This window comes from Polypterus senegalus, chromosome 16 (genome assembly GCF_016835505.1).
Source record: "Polypterus senegalus isolate Bchr_013 chromosome 16, ASM1683550v1, whole genome shotgun sequence".
Taxonomy (NCBI): Eukaryota; Metazoa; Chordata; class Cladistia; order Polypteriformes; family Polypteridae; genus Polypterus; species Polypterus senegalus.
Window position 1 is genome coordinate 17,182,003 of NC_053169.1, and position 16,683 is coordinate 17,198,685.

The following is a 16,683-nucleotide window of genomic DNA, read 5'->3' on the forward strand; positions in this document are numbered from 1 at the left end:
CAGGCAAGGCACCCGGCCATCTGCCACAAGGTACAAAAAATATCCGACAAAACATTAAGTACAAAATTGTAAACACTCACGACACCAGTTTCCCCAGATGTAGCTGATAGTGGTGTAGTTATGAAATGAAATCCCCTATCAACAGCCTCCTCAAAGTTAGGTCAAGTTTTGTCCTACCGTGATGCCATTGTAGGTGAAGATTTGTAGAAGTTGGGAGTATCCCAGACAAATTCAATCAAACGAGCAGGCACAGGACAAAGACATACATCCAGAGACAACTACAGTTGTGCTTGAAAGTTTGTGAACCCTTTACAATTTTCTAGATTTCTGCATAAATATGACCTAAAACATCATCAGATTTTCACTCAAGTCCTAAAAGTAGATAAAGAGAAACCAGTTAAACAAATGAGACAAAAATATTATACTTGGTCATTTATTTATTGAGGAAAATGATCGCATATTACATATTTGTGAGTGGCAAAAGTATGTGAACCTTTGCTTTCAGTATCTGGTGTGACCCCCCAATAACTGCAACTAAATGTTTCTGGTAACTTCTGATCATTCCTGCACACCAGCTTGGAGGAATCTTCGCCCATTCCTCCGTACAGAACAGCTTCAACTCTGGGATGTTGGTGGGTTTCCTCACATGAACTGCTCACTTCAGGTCCTTCCACAACATTTCGATTGGATTAAGGTCAGGACTTTGACTTGGCCATTCCAAAACATTCACTTTATTCTTCTTTAACCATTCTTTGGTAGAACGACTTGTGTGCTTAGGGTCGTTGTCTTGCTGCATGACCCACCTTCTCTTGAGATTCAGTTCATGGACAGATGTCCTGACATTTTCCTTTAGAATTCTCTGATATAATTCAGAATTCATCAATGAAGGCAAGCCATCCTGGCCCAGATGAAGCAAAACAGGCCCAAACCCTGATACTACCACCACCATGTTTCACAGATGGGAGAAGGTTCTTATGCTGGAATGCAGTGTTTTCCTTTCTCCAAACATAACGCTTTTCATTTAAACCAAAAGTTCTATTTTGGTCTCATCCGTCCACAAAACATTCTTCCAATAGCCTTCTGGTTTGTCCACGTGATCTTTAGCAAACTGCAGATGAGCAGCAATGTTTTTTGGAGAGCAGTGGCTTTCTCCTTGCAACCCTGCCATGCACACCATTGTTGTTCAGTGTTCTCCTGATGGTGGACTCATGAACATGAACATTAGCCAATGTGAGAGAGGCCTTCAGTTGCTTAGAAGTTACCCTGGGGTCCTTTGTGACCTCGCCGACTATTACACGCCTTGCTCTTGGAGTGATCTTTGTTGGTCGACCACTCCTGGGAGGGTAACAATGGTCTTGAATTTCCTCCATTTGTACACAATCTGTCTGACTGTGGATTGGTGGAGTCCAAACTCTTTAGAGATGGTTTTGTAACCTTTTCCAGCCTGATGAGCATCAACAACTCTTTTTGTGAGGTCCTCAGGAATCTCCTTTGTTTGTGCCATGATACACTTCTACAGACATGTGTTGTAAAGAGCAGACTTTGATAGATCCTGTTCTTTAAATAACACAGGGTGCCTGCTCACACCTGATTGGCATCCCATTGATTGAAAACACCGAACTCAAATTTCACCTTCAAACTAACTGATCATCCTAGAGGTTCACATACTTTTGCCACTCACAAATATGTAATATTCGATCATTTTCCTCAATAAATAAATGACCAAGTATAATATTTTGTCTCATTTGTTTAACTGGTTTCTCTTTATCTACTTTTAGGACTGGAGTGAAAATCTGATGATGTTTTAGGTCATATTTATGCAGAAATCTAGAAAATTGTAAAGGGTTCACAAACTTTCAAGCACAACTGTATTCCCTGAAGAAGGCCAATTTCTAATATTCTGAAATTTTTTTTTTTTTTTTTTTAGTTTTTTGCTAACCTAAACTTTAAATTTAAACCTTTAAAGAAAATAAATTAAAAAGTAAGCGGTGTAAGACCAAGGGATAGTTTTCTTTTATGGTATAAAACTTCTGGATCTGCTGACTCACTTGGCTGACATAAAAATGGAAAAGTCTTTCTGAGAATGAGCCGATGGCCTTACTATAAAACACCTTGCTGCAGACTCGTTAAGCTTTGCCTTTTAAAAGCAGGGTCTGAGGGCAGGTTTTTTTTATATGTTTCTCATAAATTTTGGAAGATTGTAACTATTTTAATAGCCTCTTTTTGAAAGAATGCGTTCCATTTTGAACATTAAGGTTTAAAAGCAAGTTATAGAACCCTTGATGAATTCTGATGTATTTCTTAGTTTTTAAACTGTTAGATTCTTGAGGTGTACACTTCCTCAGTCCCTCTGGTCAGATTATTTATCTTTGGAAATATTACTGCCTGCTATTAATGGTCATCCTTTCATTCATTTCATGACAGAGAGTTCATTTCGGGGTCCCTTTCTGGCACACAGACTACGTGTGGGGCACAGCTGCCCTAGGCTAGTTATCTACATTGAGAATTTGTGGCTGGACGTTGTAAGTGCCATATGGGATGAATTGGCATTCTGACTGCAAAAAAAAGAAGGTTCCTTACCTGGACAGGCATCCCTGCCAGAGGTGTCTTCAGTACCTTTCCTGGCTGAGAGAAAATGGAAGGACTGGGAAGGGCTGTTTATTCCCCCAATATACCAGGTGGGGACCTCCCTCTGGCAGAGCTCCCATTCATACTCCCACAGGGCATCTTGGGACATGTAGCCTCAGAGGTCTGCCCTGTCGGAGTTTGTGGGTGCTGTCAGAGGGAGCTATAAGAAAGGTGCACAGCTCAAAGGAGATTCCTCCTGACCTGGAAGTGCTGCCAGGCTGTAGCCATTTTGACACTGGAAGCACTCCTGTGTCCTGAGGTTAAAGGAGCCATCCGGCCTCTTCCGGGTGAGCTAGAGTCGGGTGGAAGGTGGACAAAGTCTGCCTGGAGGAGAGACAAGAGGAATTATTGTGGGTGAAAGTCTGTTGAAGGGAAATTGAAACTTGTATAAGGTGCTGGATTTAAATAAATGAAGCTTTTGACTGTGGAGCTGCACTCGTGTTCTGGGTTTGAGGAGCTGCAGTGCCCTCTAGTATCCACAACTTGACTCCCGATCAACAAGCAACCTAACGGACCTTGAGCAGTTGAGCTGTGGAATAGCGGGTTTGCGACTTAACAGTTAGTGGCCAATTTTAAATACATAATCGCACCCCATGAAGGTGCAGGCTCCAGTCGGGTGCGGGTGTGTGTTTCGCTCTGCGGTTAATTGGAGGACTGACTTACTGTGCTCGGTCAGTAGGGAGCGGCTCCTTGCACTCCTACCCAATTAGGCAGCCTAGGATACAGGAGGCTGCATGGGACAGAAAGGGGGGAACGAAAAAAATGGATCGGAAGAAAGAGAAAAAGAAAAGAGGCTAAAGGACGTAGAGAGAAGGCAAGCCGGTGCGTGTGAATGACAGAGAGAGAGAGAGAGAAGGCAGGCAGCCGGGAGTAAGTCCCTCAGGAGAGCATGTGGCTGATGCTTGGCAGCTGAAGGAGGCCACTTCAGAGGAGCAATTTGGCACTGATGTGCTGCTCGGTTGGAGTGACTCCGTGTAAGGCCGGGAGAAAGGCAGTGGGAGCTGTAGGGGATCAGAAGGCTTGGTGAGCCGTCCTGAAAGTGGAGCCATGGACTGCAGGGGTGCAAGCCTGGCAGCGGGAGTCGGAGACTTGGCGTGGTACCCTGCTGGGGCCACTGACAGCTGCATTAGCCTGAGCCTAGGAGCAGCATATGAGGTTGGCCACCTCCTTGGCTGCAAGGGCCCATTTGGGGTTAAGCTAAGCAGACTCTGGTTTTTTTAAGGATTGCACTGGGGACTGAATTTTAAAGGACAGCTTCTTGCTGTATTTTAACCTCACTTTTATGGAATATGTATTTGTCTTGATTTTAACCACCATAGATCACTCGATTTTAAGGATTATTTCTTCATGGACCTTTGAGCACAGCACTTCTGAACACTGTTTGTTTTGATTGGTTTAATAAAAGCACCGTCAGTCCATGCACCTACCCCTTGCTTTGCATGTGCGTCCTCATTTGCTAGGCTCACCCTCAGGTATGTTATCGGCGGTGGCGGGTTCAAGAAGCACCCGGGGTGCAACAGGAGCATGGAGCCCACCCGTATGGAGGAATATTTCGGACAAAATTAAATAAATAAATGCGCAAATAAATAAAAGTACTGTGAAATGTGAACATAAATAAATGTGTCTTGAAATGAGAACCTAAATAAATAAATAGGAACTGCGTCACCTGAACTGGAGTGCAGTCGAGTCCCTTCCAGCTGTTCTTCGATAATTTCAAAAATAGTTTCATCTATATCGGAGTCTAAAAGGGCCGCCAACATTGTAATTTCCTCCGATAAATCTTCAGTTCTCTCTCTGAAATGCGAAATATCTTCGGCAGAATCCATTTCATCGGCAGAAGTAAGCATTTTTCTAATTAATTCTTGTGCTATCGATTCACCAATCAGTAACTAGAGGGCGTGTTAGAGCCCACCCTCTCAACTTTGACGAGTGAAAGTGACAGTTTTATTTCAAGTCGTATTTCATGACGGTTTGCAGGAATGTTACGGACAAAATGAAATAAATAAATAAGCAACGAAAAACATATTTCGTGACACATTTATTTATTTATGCTCTCATTTCATGACACATTTATTTATTTATGCTCTCATTTCACAGTGCTTTTATTTATTTGCGCATATATTTTTTTATTTAATTTTGTCCGAAATATTCCTCCATACACCCGCAGTGTCACATGAGCAAAGAAAAAATGGGGATAAAATGGCAGGACTCCTAGAGCCCTGGAGGGCTGCAGTGGGTGCAGGTTTTCTTTCTAACCCTTTGCCTAATCAGTGTCCAGTTTTCGCTGCTAATTAGCTCTTTTTCCCTTCATTTCAGTGGCCCTGTTTTTAAAGATTAAGTCTTCTGAATTGATTCTTGTCTTCATTAAATGACAGCCAAACAGAAATGAGACATGAAACGAGCCAACAGATGACCAGCTAAAATGGGGCTTCAAACTCCAACCACTTCCTTAATGAGAAGTCGATTCTTGCTGTTAATTAAACCCGTTATTCAATTCCATGGCTTGTTGCTGCTCTCTTTTTGCCACAGCAGACAATTAATAAACTTATTGATATTCTGGTTTTTTTTCTAAGAACTCCTAAAATGTGTTGGTAACCTGAGGGATCAACCTTACTGAGACCGTCATCTTTATTTTCTGATTTTGTTTGATGGGTACAGGTGAGCTGGTCATGTCCTGCTTGTTTTATGTCTCATTACTGTCCGGCTGCTAATTAAGGTAAGGGGCCTGAGTCAAGCTAATTAAAGCTAAGGCTAAAGAAGTTAATTAGCATTGGTCACTAATTAAGAAGATGGTTAGAATGGAAACCTGCAGCCACTGCGGCCCTCCAGGACTGGAGTTTGACACCCCGGTCCTAGAGGGAGCTGTGCACACAGACTCAAAGCTGTCATGGCTGCCTTGAAGGGGTGAATACTAACATGATCGATTATTTTGTGTTTTATATTTAATCCAGTAACGGCGTAGTGCAGTGAATACACTTGACATGAGCATTCCAAGTCTTCATCCTCTTTCTCTGTTCGTTCGTTTGCTCAGAGGTTGATGCGCTTGCTGTTTCCTGAGCAGCTCTTCTTTTCTCCACCCTAGCGGCCCGCTGCTTCTCTTCTTCCGTAGGCAAATGAGGACATTTGGGTTGGAAAATGAAGACGTTTCCCTTTGATGCCATAATACGGCTTTATATTGTCTTATGGTTTTTTAAAATGATATAAACCTTTAGTAGCAGTTTATCACTATAATTATGACATGATGGCCACAATCACAGTCACTGGCAAACTAATGACCCATTCAATATTTTGAATATGTCAAGCCCTTTTAAATGAACAGACTTCATTCCTTCCATTCTTATTTGGATAGCTTAACTGACATAAACCTGTAAAAAATGATACACATGGTAAATTCACTCTTTTCAATGTAGTTTATTTGCATTGTGCAACATGGCCCGGGCAGAGACAGGCGGACACCGATGGTACAAACACCAACACGCGGTTATTTTGTGCACACACAACCTCCAAAACACAATGCCTCTCCGTAGTTCAGGCCACCTCCACTCCTCTACACTCCCGACTCCAGCCCCCAAATGGAGGGAGGCGGCCCCTTTTATCCCCACCTGGATGTGCTCCAGGTGCCCCCCACCCCGATAATCTTCTGATTTTAAATAAATTCTCTTAATTACAGTGAATTAGGATTACAAATAATTAAGCAAAGGAAGAGCATTTTTAATGAACTGTCTACTCGCCAAGAAGGTAAAGCTGAGATCAAAAGATGAAGTGACAAAGCCAAGCTGGACAGACGCTGACTGTTCTCGTCAATATCTGAGTTGTTTACTGCCAGAATGAAGTGAGGAAAAAAGTGTGTGCACTACTTTCGCAAATGCTGATTGGTGTACGGCCTTCAATTTTTTTTCCAATGATAAGGATATGGAGATTTTCAAATTTTAGGAGCTAAAATTACAGACATTTTCAAAATTTTAGAAATTCCTCCTGGACAGTCCATGGCACATTAAAAATGAGGACATGTCCGGGAAAATGAGGACAGGTGGCAGCCCTAAGATTGTTGTCTGAATGAATAGACAGAAACAAAGAAAATACATTTACAATCTCGCTCTCAATAATGATTCTTTGATTACTTATTCTTTAAGAACTCTCCTCAAGTGTCAAGTTTTGCTTGTGGTGGGCTAGTAACAGTGTGCCACCTGCTGTCTGTGGTGAATACAATGCCTTATGGTGGGCAGTAATGTAAGTGGTCTCACCTGAAGCTCATGGCAGGTCTCTACCACTCATGAATTCAGAGCAGTCACGCTGCTGCCCTACTTATCATGCTGTTCTGTTTTCTCAGCTGCATAATTTTAGACTTGTGTGTTTGCTGAAAGAAATGAATGAAAAGTACTAACAGACAAACACACACACACCCGTCTAACTAGTCTAATGACCACTGAGTGTTGTTCTTCTCACTACATCACCTGTCATATCTTCTGTGCCAGACTTGCTGTCCTAACGTCCCGCTCTGCACATCTCACACTACTCCTTCCCACCTCTTCCTTCATTCTTTTTCGTTTTGCCGTCACTGACCTTGAGAGAGAGAGAATGGGGGTCCACACTGATTATAGCGCATTGCCGCACCCAAGACACGACAAACCACCTGGATTGGAATCCAAGTGCTGCCGTGCAGTGGGCGACACCTCAGCACCACACTGAACAGTGTCAGGTTTTTTTACAGTGGCTGGAGTGCCAATTCTGTCACCGACCCCAAGTTTTCCCTGCCAGTTGCGGGACCCGCCTGCAGGGCTGGATGTAGGTTAATGTCATACCCAGGATGGACTGACCTTGGCGTTCTCATAAATGCCATACAGCTTCTCAAAAAGGATATATAAATGTTTTCTTTTAGTGTTGGAGTTGGTTCTTTAGATAGATAGATAGATAGATAGATAGATAGATAGATAGATAGATAGATAGATATGAAAGGCACTATATAATAGATAGATAGATAGATAGATAGATAGATAGATAGATAGATAGATAGATAGATATGAAGGGCACTATATGATAGATAGATAGATATGAAAGGCACTATATGATAGATAGATAGATAGATATGAAAGGCACTATATAATTGATAGATATGAAAGGCACTATATAATAGCTAGATAGATAGATACTTTATTAATCCCAAGGGAAATTTCACATACTCCAGCAGCAGCATACTGATAAAAAAAAAACAATATTAAATTAAAGAGTGTTAACAATGCAGGTATAACAGACAATAACTTTGTATAATGTTAACGTTTACCACCCCCGGGTGGAACTGAAGATTCGCATAGTGTCTAGGAGGAACGATCTCCTCAGTGGAGCAGGACGGTGACAGCAGTCTGTCTGTCGCTGAAGCTGCTCCTCTGTCTGGAGATGATCCTGTTCAGTGGATGCAGTGGATTCTCCATGACTGACAGGAGCCTGCTCAGCGCCCGTCACTCTGCCATGGATGTCAAACTGTCCAGCTCCATGTCCACAACAGAGCCTGTCTTCTTAACAAGTTTGTCCAGGTGTGAGGCGTCCTTCTTCTTTATGCTGCCTCCCCAGCACATCACCGCGTAGAAGAGGGCGCTCACCACAACCGTCTGGTTGAACATCTACAGCATCTTATTGCAGATGTTGAAGGACGGCAGCCTTCTAATGAAGTATAGTCAGCTCTGTCCTCTCTTACACAGAACATCAGTATTGGCAGTCCAGTCCAATTTGTCATCCAGCTGCACTCCCAGGTATTTATAGGTCTGCACTCTCTGCACAGTCACCTCTGATGATCACAGGGTCCATGAGGGGCCTGGGCCTCCTAAAATCCACCAACAGCTCCTTGGATATGCTTGTGTTCAGTTGTAGGTGATTTGAGTAAATTTAAATTTAAATTTAGTAAATGGTTAACATAATATTAATTCTAATAAAATACATTTTTATAGTTAAGAAATAATGATTTTGCGGACCTAAATTGTGTTTAGGTGTAACTATTAGCTTCTTTTATTATAATTTTCACTTCATGGTTTGTTATTTGGAAAGGCAAGGTGGCGTAGTGGGTAGCGCTGCTGCCTCACAGTAAGGAGACCTGAGTTCGCTTCCCAGATCCTCCCTGCGTGGAGTTTGCATGTCCTCCCCGTGTCTGAGTGGGTTTCCTCCCACAGTCCAAAGACATGCAGGTTAGGTGCATTGGCGATCCTAAATTTGACCTGTGACGATGCAGGTTCGCTCCATGCTCCCATCCTCCTTCCGGGAGCCCTTAACCCGACACCGTCGGTAATGTCACCGATGAGCTTGGCAGTGAGGCACAAAAAAGCAAGGGGATGGTGTGCAAAGTGCTTTTATTAAAAACAAAAATCTAAACAGTGTCTAAATAAATAGGGCAGTGTATTCAAAAGTCTTCCAATAAATAATCCATTAAAACGGGTGAAAGGTGGAGGTTAAAATCCAATAGAAAAAAATCTTTTAAAATCAACGAGGCTAAAGCAGTCTCTTAAAATCCAAAGCAGGGTGCCTTCTTCTTTCTACCTGGCGGCTCCCCTGCTTCTCCCATCGGGCTTCGCAACAGGGGAGTCGCCCTACCTGCAGGTGCAGCTGCCTTCCACGCTGATCCCTGGCTACGTCGGGCTCCATCCGGACCGAGACTTGGGTTCTTTCCTCAGCGGCCAGAGAGCTCACACTGGGGCTAAACCAGCCCAAATCCTCCACGACTGCCGCTGCCTTTCGACGGCCAGTCGTCTTCAGTACCGGTCACTCCAGCTCCGTGATCGCTCAGCTGGAGCGACCACTTTCTTCAGCCAAACACTCCTCTGCAGGGGTTCACCTCCCAGCTGCCTGCTTTTGCTCCATCGAAGCCTCTCGCGCGCTATCTCGCACCAGCTTTCCTCTCCCTGCTTCCTTCCGCCTTCTTCCCTACAACCTCCGTCTCTTTGTTTTCTTTTTTTTTTTGTTCCCCCTTACTAGCCGCCTCGCACTTCTATATATCAACAACAACAACATTTATTTCTATAGCACATTTTCATACAAACAGTAGCTCAAAGTGCTTTACATAATAAAGAATAGAAAAATAAAAGACACAATAAGAAAACAAAATAAATCAACATTAATTAACATAGAATAAGAGTAAGGCTCAATGGCCAGGGGGGACAGAAAAAACAAAAAAACTCCAGACGGCTGGAGAAAAAATAAAATCTGTAGGGATTCCAGACCATCAGAGCGCCCAGTCCCCTCTGGGCATTCTACCTAACACAAATGAAACAGTCCTCTTTGGATTTAGGGTTCTCACGGAAGGGCTTGATGATGATGATGGTCACGTAGAGTTCTGCCTTTCAATCCATCCATCATTGTTGGAGCATCATGAAGCTTTGAGTAGGTGGTGGTGGCGCAGGCCACCACCACAAAGAAACCGGAAAAAAGAAACAGAAAAGAGAGTAGGGGTCAGTACGGATTTTGGAGCCACCATGAATAGTTGTTATGATGAACTGAACATACAGAGTATCAGGATTAAGTTAAATTAAGTTATGAGAAGGCCATGTTAAAGTCATGTGTGTTTTCAGCAGTGTTTTAAATTGCTCTACTGTATCAGCCTGGCGAATTCCTATATCACGGGGACATGGATCAGCTGTGACAATTAGCAGCTCCCGGGAACAATTACGGATGCAGACGACTCCTCACCTGTGAATTTAAGTGAGAACCGCCCGCATCACAAATTCCCCGGGAAACGCTCTGCCACACACACACACACCACGCCCCCTCGCTAAGCTGCAAGTACGCCGATTATTTCTTTTTAAAAGAAGCGGCCTTGTTAACTTGAGCTGTGGACCCGCTACACCACATGGCCCTAGTGTGTGCTTGGTGTGTATGTGTCCCGTGGTGGGTTGGCGCCCTGCCCGGGTTTGTTCCTGCCTTGCGCCCTGTGTTGGCTGGGATTGGCTCCAGCGGACCCCCGTGACCCTGTGTTTGGATTCAGCGGGTTGGAAAAATCTCGCCAATCTCTCCAAATGTAGCAGCAGCAGCTAAAAGGGAGCAGTTTGCCTTCCAAGTTCTTATTTTTCTTTTTTAATTTAAATTTTATCGCAATCACACAACATTCCATACAAATAGATACATTTTTACAAACATAGGATCAAAAACAAATCAACCCCCACCCTAAGAAAGAGAGCATGGCCAGCAGAGTAAAACTTAAAGCTAGTATAAATAAGTAAATAGATTTAGAATAGATATAGAATTGATATGTGAATAAAGATAAATGGAGAAGAAAAAGAAATGGGGAGAGAATTACTTCCTCGGTGCTTTAAAAGCTTATTCTGAAATGTTATTGATCAGATCCTGCCGAGTTTTAAAAAACGTTCTGCACAGATCCTCTAAGTGAGAATTCGATTTTTTTCCAATTTCAAATAATATAAAACATCAGTTACCCGCTGACTTAAGAGAGGAGAGTTAGGATTCTTCCAGTTGAGCGAGATAAGTCTACGTGCCAATAGTGAAGTAAAGGCAATCACAGTTTGTTTGTCCTTCTCCAATTTAAGCCCCTCTGGTAGCCCACCAAACACAGCTGTTATTGGATTAGGAGGGATTGTGACACCGAGGCTGTCTGATAAACATTTGAAGATTTTGGTCCAGAATGATGTTAATGTGGTGCAGGCCCAAAACTGTGGCCCAATGAGGCTGGAGCTCGATTGCAACTCTCGCAGGTTGGCTCTCGCCCTGGAAACATTTTGGACAATTTTAAACGAGACAGATGTGCTCGATATACAGTGGAGCCTCAGGTCACGAGCGTAATTCATTCCAAAACTCCGGTCACAACCCGATTTGGTCATGACCCGAACTCATTTCCCCCACAGGATTGTATGTAAATACAATTCATCTGTTCCATACCGTACGAACTGTATGTAAATATATATATTTTTAAAGATTTTTAAGCACAAAAATAGTTCATTATACCATTGAATGCACAGTGTAATAGTAAACTAAATGTAAAAACACTGAATAACACTGAGAAAACTTTGAGCAGAGAAAACTAACATTGCAAGAGTTAACGCTACAGCCTTACGAAGCTCTTGCCGTAAACACTTTTTTTTAACGAGTTTTAAGCACAGGGAAAAAAATGAACATTTGAAAAATCCTTAATTTATACAAAAACTAACCATAAACAACTAAGAAAACTAACCTTACATAGACGCACGTCTGACCGAGAACAATGTACAGGGAGAGACGGAACACGTGCGGAAATCATCGGCGCGTACGAACCGGAATGGAAACTGGCTTGTTCGTCACCCGAGTGTGTGGTCGTGAACAGATGCAAAAGTTTGGCAAACTTTTTGGTCGTGAGCCGATTTGTACGTGTTCAGAGACGTTTGTGACCCGAGGTTCCACTGTATAACTTTGAGTTGAATAATTGTATGCTTGGCACATATGGAGCTCGAGTGAATTCTCTGCTTTGCTACCTTCCACTCCTTTTCTGAGATGTTGAATGAGAGATCCTTTTCCCACTGAACTCTGGGATCTTTGAAAGGGAGGGATTGTAAAATGGCTTTATATATTACAGAAATGCTGTCTGAGTCCTCGAGACTACGCAATATTTTTTACAACATAGAGGGAGGTGAGGAAAATCGGGCAGGTTCTGTTTAACAAAGTTTCTAATTTGAAGTTAGTGAAAGAAATGTGTTGCTGGAAAGTAAAATTTGGAATGTAATTGTTTGTAGGATGCAAAGACGTTGTCAATGTACAGATCGCTAAGTGATTTAATCACAAATGTTTTCAAAACTTCGTATGTTTAAGAGGGTGGGAAATGGTGGTTCTCTTGTAGAGGAGCCACAGATAAAAGCTTCTCGATCTTAAATCGCTTCCTACATCAGTCCCATATTCTGAGTGAGTGAAGCACATTTTGGTTGTTAGTATATTGGCGATAACTTGCATTTATTGGGGTACAAAGCAAGGACTGTAAAGAAGTACTGCAGGATTTTATTTCTATTGTGGACCTAGCCTTCTAAGTTCTTATCTTTCATTTATTCCATCTTTCTTTACAGCCATCCCTGTAACGGGTTCTAGACAGCAGCACATTGACTGTCCTGTTGGGTACAAGAGGATCAATATCACTTTTTGCGCAGGTAAGTTAATGTTCATTTTGGAATTAATATATTACTATCTGTGAAAATTTAAACTTAAATTAGCATAGTGGGATACCAACTAATTGGCTCTTTTGTAGTATACACAATGATAAATAGAAGTGAAGGTCTGTGATATACGGTTTGCTTATTTGTGGATGGAAATCTACAAAGGGAGAAGATGAGTCAGTCAGTCAGCCAACACGGGACGCAAGGCAGGAACAAACCCTGGGCAGGGCGCCAGTCCACTGCAGGGCACACACACACACATGCCAACTACGCTATCTATCTATCTATCTATCTATCATATAGTGCCTTTCACATATCTATCTATCTATCTATCTATCTATCTATTGTGAATGCTGGCCCCGGCACAGACAGACGGACGACATATTTTGCCCAACACACTGTTTATTTACAATTATTATTATGTACAAAAGTCACGTGCACTCACACAACCCCAGTGCTGCTGGCACTGAATCCCCCAAAGTCCAGGGCCCACAGTCTCTGTGCCTTTGTCCTGGCCGCCTCCTGTCCTCTCTCCAGCTCTGTCCACTTCCACCCGACATCCACTAAATGACTGGAGGAGGCGCCCTAAATAATGCCCCTGATGAGCCCCAGGTGTTTCCGGCCTCTTCTTTAGCCACCCCCAGCGTGGCGGAAGTGTCGGCTGCTTTCCTGGCAGCTCTCCGGGCGCCACCCAAAGTCTTCCCCCCGGCACTTCCTGGTGTGGCGGAAGTGCCGGGCTCCCGGGATAATTAGGCACCGGGGCGCCGCCTGGCGGTGGCCACGGGTCCCTACAGGGCTGGGCTTCCAAGCCCTGTACCCGTGGTCCCCTACACAACCAAGACGGACGCCTCGCGGTCTGGAGGAGGCACAAGCCCTCCTCTCCTCCTCCTGCGTCCAGCCGGCCGGCTCCAGCCCGGCCGGGACCACTATCTATCTATCTATCTATCTATCTATCTATCTATCTATCTATCTATCTATCTATCTATCTATCTATCTATCTATCTATCTATCATATAGTCTCTTTCATATTATCTATCTATCTATCTATCTATCTATCTATCTATCTATCTATCTATCTATCTATCTATCTATCATATAGTCTCTTATCTATCTATCTATCTATCTATCTATCTATCTATCTATCTATCTATCTATCTATCTATCTATCTATCTATCATATAGTCTCTTTCATATTATCTATCTATCTATCTATCTATCATATAGTCTCTTTCATATTATCTATCTATCTATCTATCTATCTATCTATCTATCTATCTATCTATCTATCTATCTATCTATCATATAGTCTCTTTCATATATCTATCTATCTATCTATCTATCTATCTATCTATCTATCTATCTATCTATCTATCTATCTATCTATCATATAGTCTCTTTCATATTATCTATCTATCTATCTATCTATCTATCTATCTATCTATCTATCTATCTATCTATCTATCTATCATATAGTCTCTTTCATATTATCTATCTATCTATCTATCTATCTATCTATCTATCTATCTATCTATCTATCTATCTATCTATCTATCTATCTATCTATCTATCTATCTATCTATCTATCTATCTATCTATCATATAGTCTCTTTCTATCTATCTATCTATCTATCTATCTATCTATCTATCTATCTATCTATCTATCTATCTATCTATCATATAGTCTCTTTCATATTATCTATCTATCTATCTATCTATCTATCTATCTATCTATCTATCTATCTATCTATCTATCATATAGTCTCTTTCATATTATCTATCTATCTATCTATCTATCTATCTATCTATCTATCTATCTATCTATCTATCTATCTATCTATCATATAGTCTCTTTCATATTATCTATCTATCTATCTATCTGTCTATCTATCTATCTATCTATCTATCTATCTATCTATCTATCTATCTATCTATCTATCATATAGTCTCTTTCATATTATCTATCTATCTATCTATCTATCTATCTATCTATCTATCTATCTATCTATCATATAGTCTCTTTCATATTATCTATCTATCTATCTATCTATCTATCTATCTATCTATCTATCTATCATATAGTCTCTTTCATATTATCTATCTATCTATCTATCTATCTATCTATCTATCTATCTATCTATCTATCATATAGTCTCTTTCATATTATCTATCTATCTATCTATCTATCTATCTATCTATCTATCTATCTATCTATCTATCTATCTATCATATAATACCTTTCATATCTATCTATCTATCTATCTATCTATCTATCTATCTATCTATCTATCTATCTATCTATCTATCTATCTATCATATAGTGCCTTTCATATCTATCTATCTATCTATCTATCTATCTATCTATCTATCTATCTATCTATCTATCTGTTAGGCAGTACAGATATCAATATTCAGCCTGGCCCAATCGAAAGTCACCTAACAATGTCCAGTTCGCCCTTTCTTTTGTTGTGGATTGAGACAAGTCACAAACCTCAAGACAGCAGCTCTGCCACTACACTCACTGCTCTTCAGTTCATCGTTTATTGTGTTCATAACAATTACTTTTATTTTTTTCCAGCGCCCAGTTGACTCTCTGGTATGAGAAAACCCTTATATTTGATATACCATTTGACTCGTTTTGATGTCTATTTATGCACGTTTTTTGGAATACCCCGTATTTTTGGCCCTCCAAACCTAAAAAAAGCTTATTTTTCGGCCATTTTTGGACCTTATCTTGTGCAGGAAATGACACCCTAATGATAACAAGTAAACCAATAGTGTGCCTTTCACAGAAATGATCAGAAGGACTTGAAGTTGTACAGGCCACATCACCCGACTCCTAATGGGATTCAAGGGGTACTCCAAGGATACTCCATTTCAAAAAATTATGCGGACTGGTAATACAGGCACGTGGAGTGTCATTTTATGTTGTTTTGAGGTTGCTGATCACAAACGTGATCATATCTGTGATATTTCAGTCGTTATCAGGAGACTTAGCCCCCTAAGAGCCGCTCCCAGAAGGTTAAAAATGACAAATTTCAAACATAAGCATGTGGGCATCATTGTAGACGATTTCACAGTGAGTGATTATGAATATCACATTATTTTTAATTTTGTATTCTTTACTGGAAGCCTGGCACTCTATGGCCTTCTATCAGAGGGTGACAAATGACAAATTTATATTACAATCAAAAATAGTTAGACTTTCAACATTTAAATTGAATTACTGTTTTAAAAATGTGATGCACTTCTACCTCATTGACTAAATCGTCACATTTCTTATAAACATCCGGAATTAACGCCAGCTTATGCTAACTTGTTTTTTAAAATAGATCATTTTCGACTGGAAGTCATAATATTCCTAGCCTGCAAAAAATGAAATCTAAGCTAAGTGAAAAATATTCAAATCGTAATATTAAATCTAGTTGTCCTGATTGTAAGAATTATCGACTTGTCCAAAAATGTGCTTTTACGATTATTTAGCTTACTTTAAGAAATCTTGTCAAGCAAATTTTGCTTAACCCTTCAGAAGATTTTTCTTCTATATATTCTATATATTTTCTTACAGGCGAACTAAAATGAAGGCTGCGTCCCTTGGGTTCTGTTAGGCTGTAAACGTAAGATTTGTCAATATTACCACCAAAGTATTTCTTTCATTTAAAGATTAGTTTAATAACATCACAATTTCTCACACAGTTTACTAAGTAATATTTATTAAGGTACAAAAAATGTGGAAAAATATTTTCAGTGAATGTTTCCTTATTGTGTTTATTCCTTTCTAAAGTATCCAAGCAGGGGTCTCCAACCTTTTTTTTCGCTGAGAGCTACTTTTACAAAATGAAAATGGCCGAGAGCTCCTCCTGTTTTCTAACGCTTATTCTCATTGCTTATTTCAACCCAAACAAACTGAATACGCTTGTTTTGCCTGAACATTTATAAAATGTTG

The 16,683-nt window shown here is 41.0% G+C and overlaps 1 protein-coding gene across 11 annotated transcripts in view; it reads left to right on the forward strand.

Annotated features, from left to right (window-relative positions):
- ltbp1 (latent transforming growth factor beta binding protein 1) overlaps positions 1-16,683 on the forward strand; it is a 432,727-nt gene that overhangs the window by 160,844 nt on the left and 255,200 nt on the right. For all 11 annotated transcript variants that reach the window (XM_039738108.1, XM_039738103.1, XM_039738107.1 and 8 more), the window contains exon 9: positions 12,654-12,734. In XM_039738108.1, the coding sequence (XP_039594042.1) occupies positions 12,654-12,734 (81 nt within the window). The remainder of the gene's footprint in view (positions 1-12,653; positions 12,735-16,683) is intronic.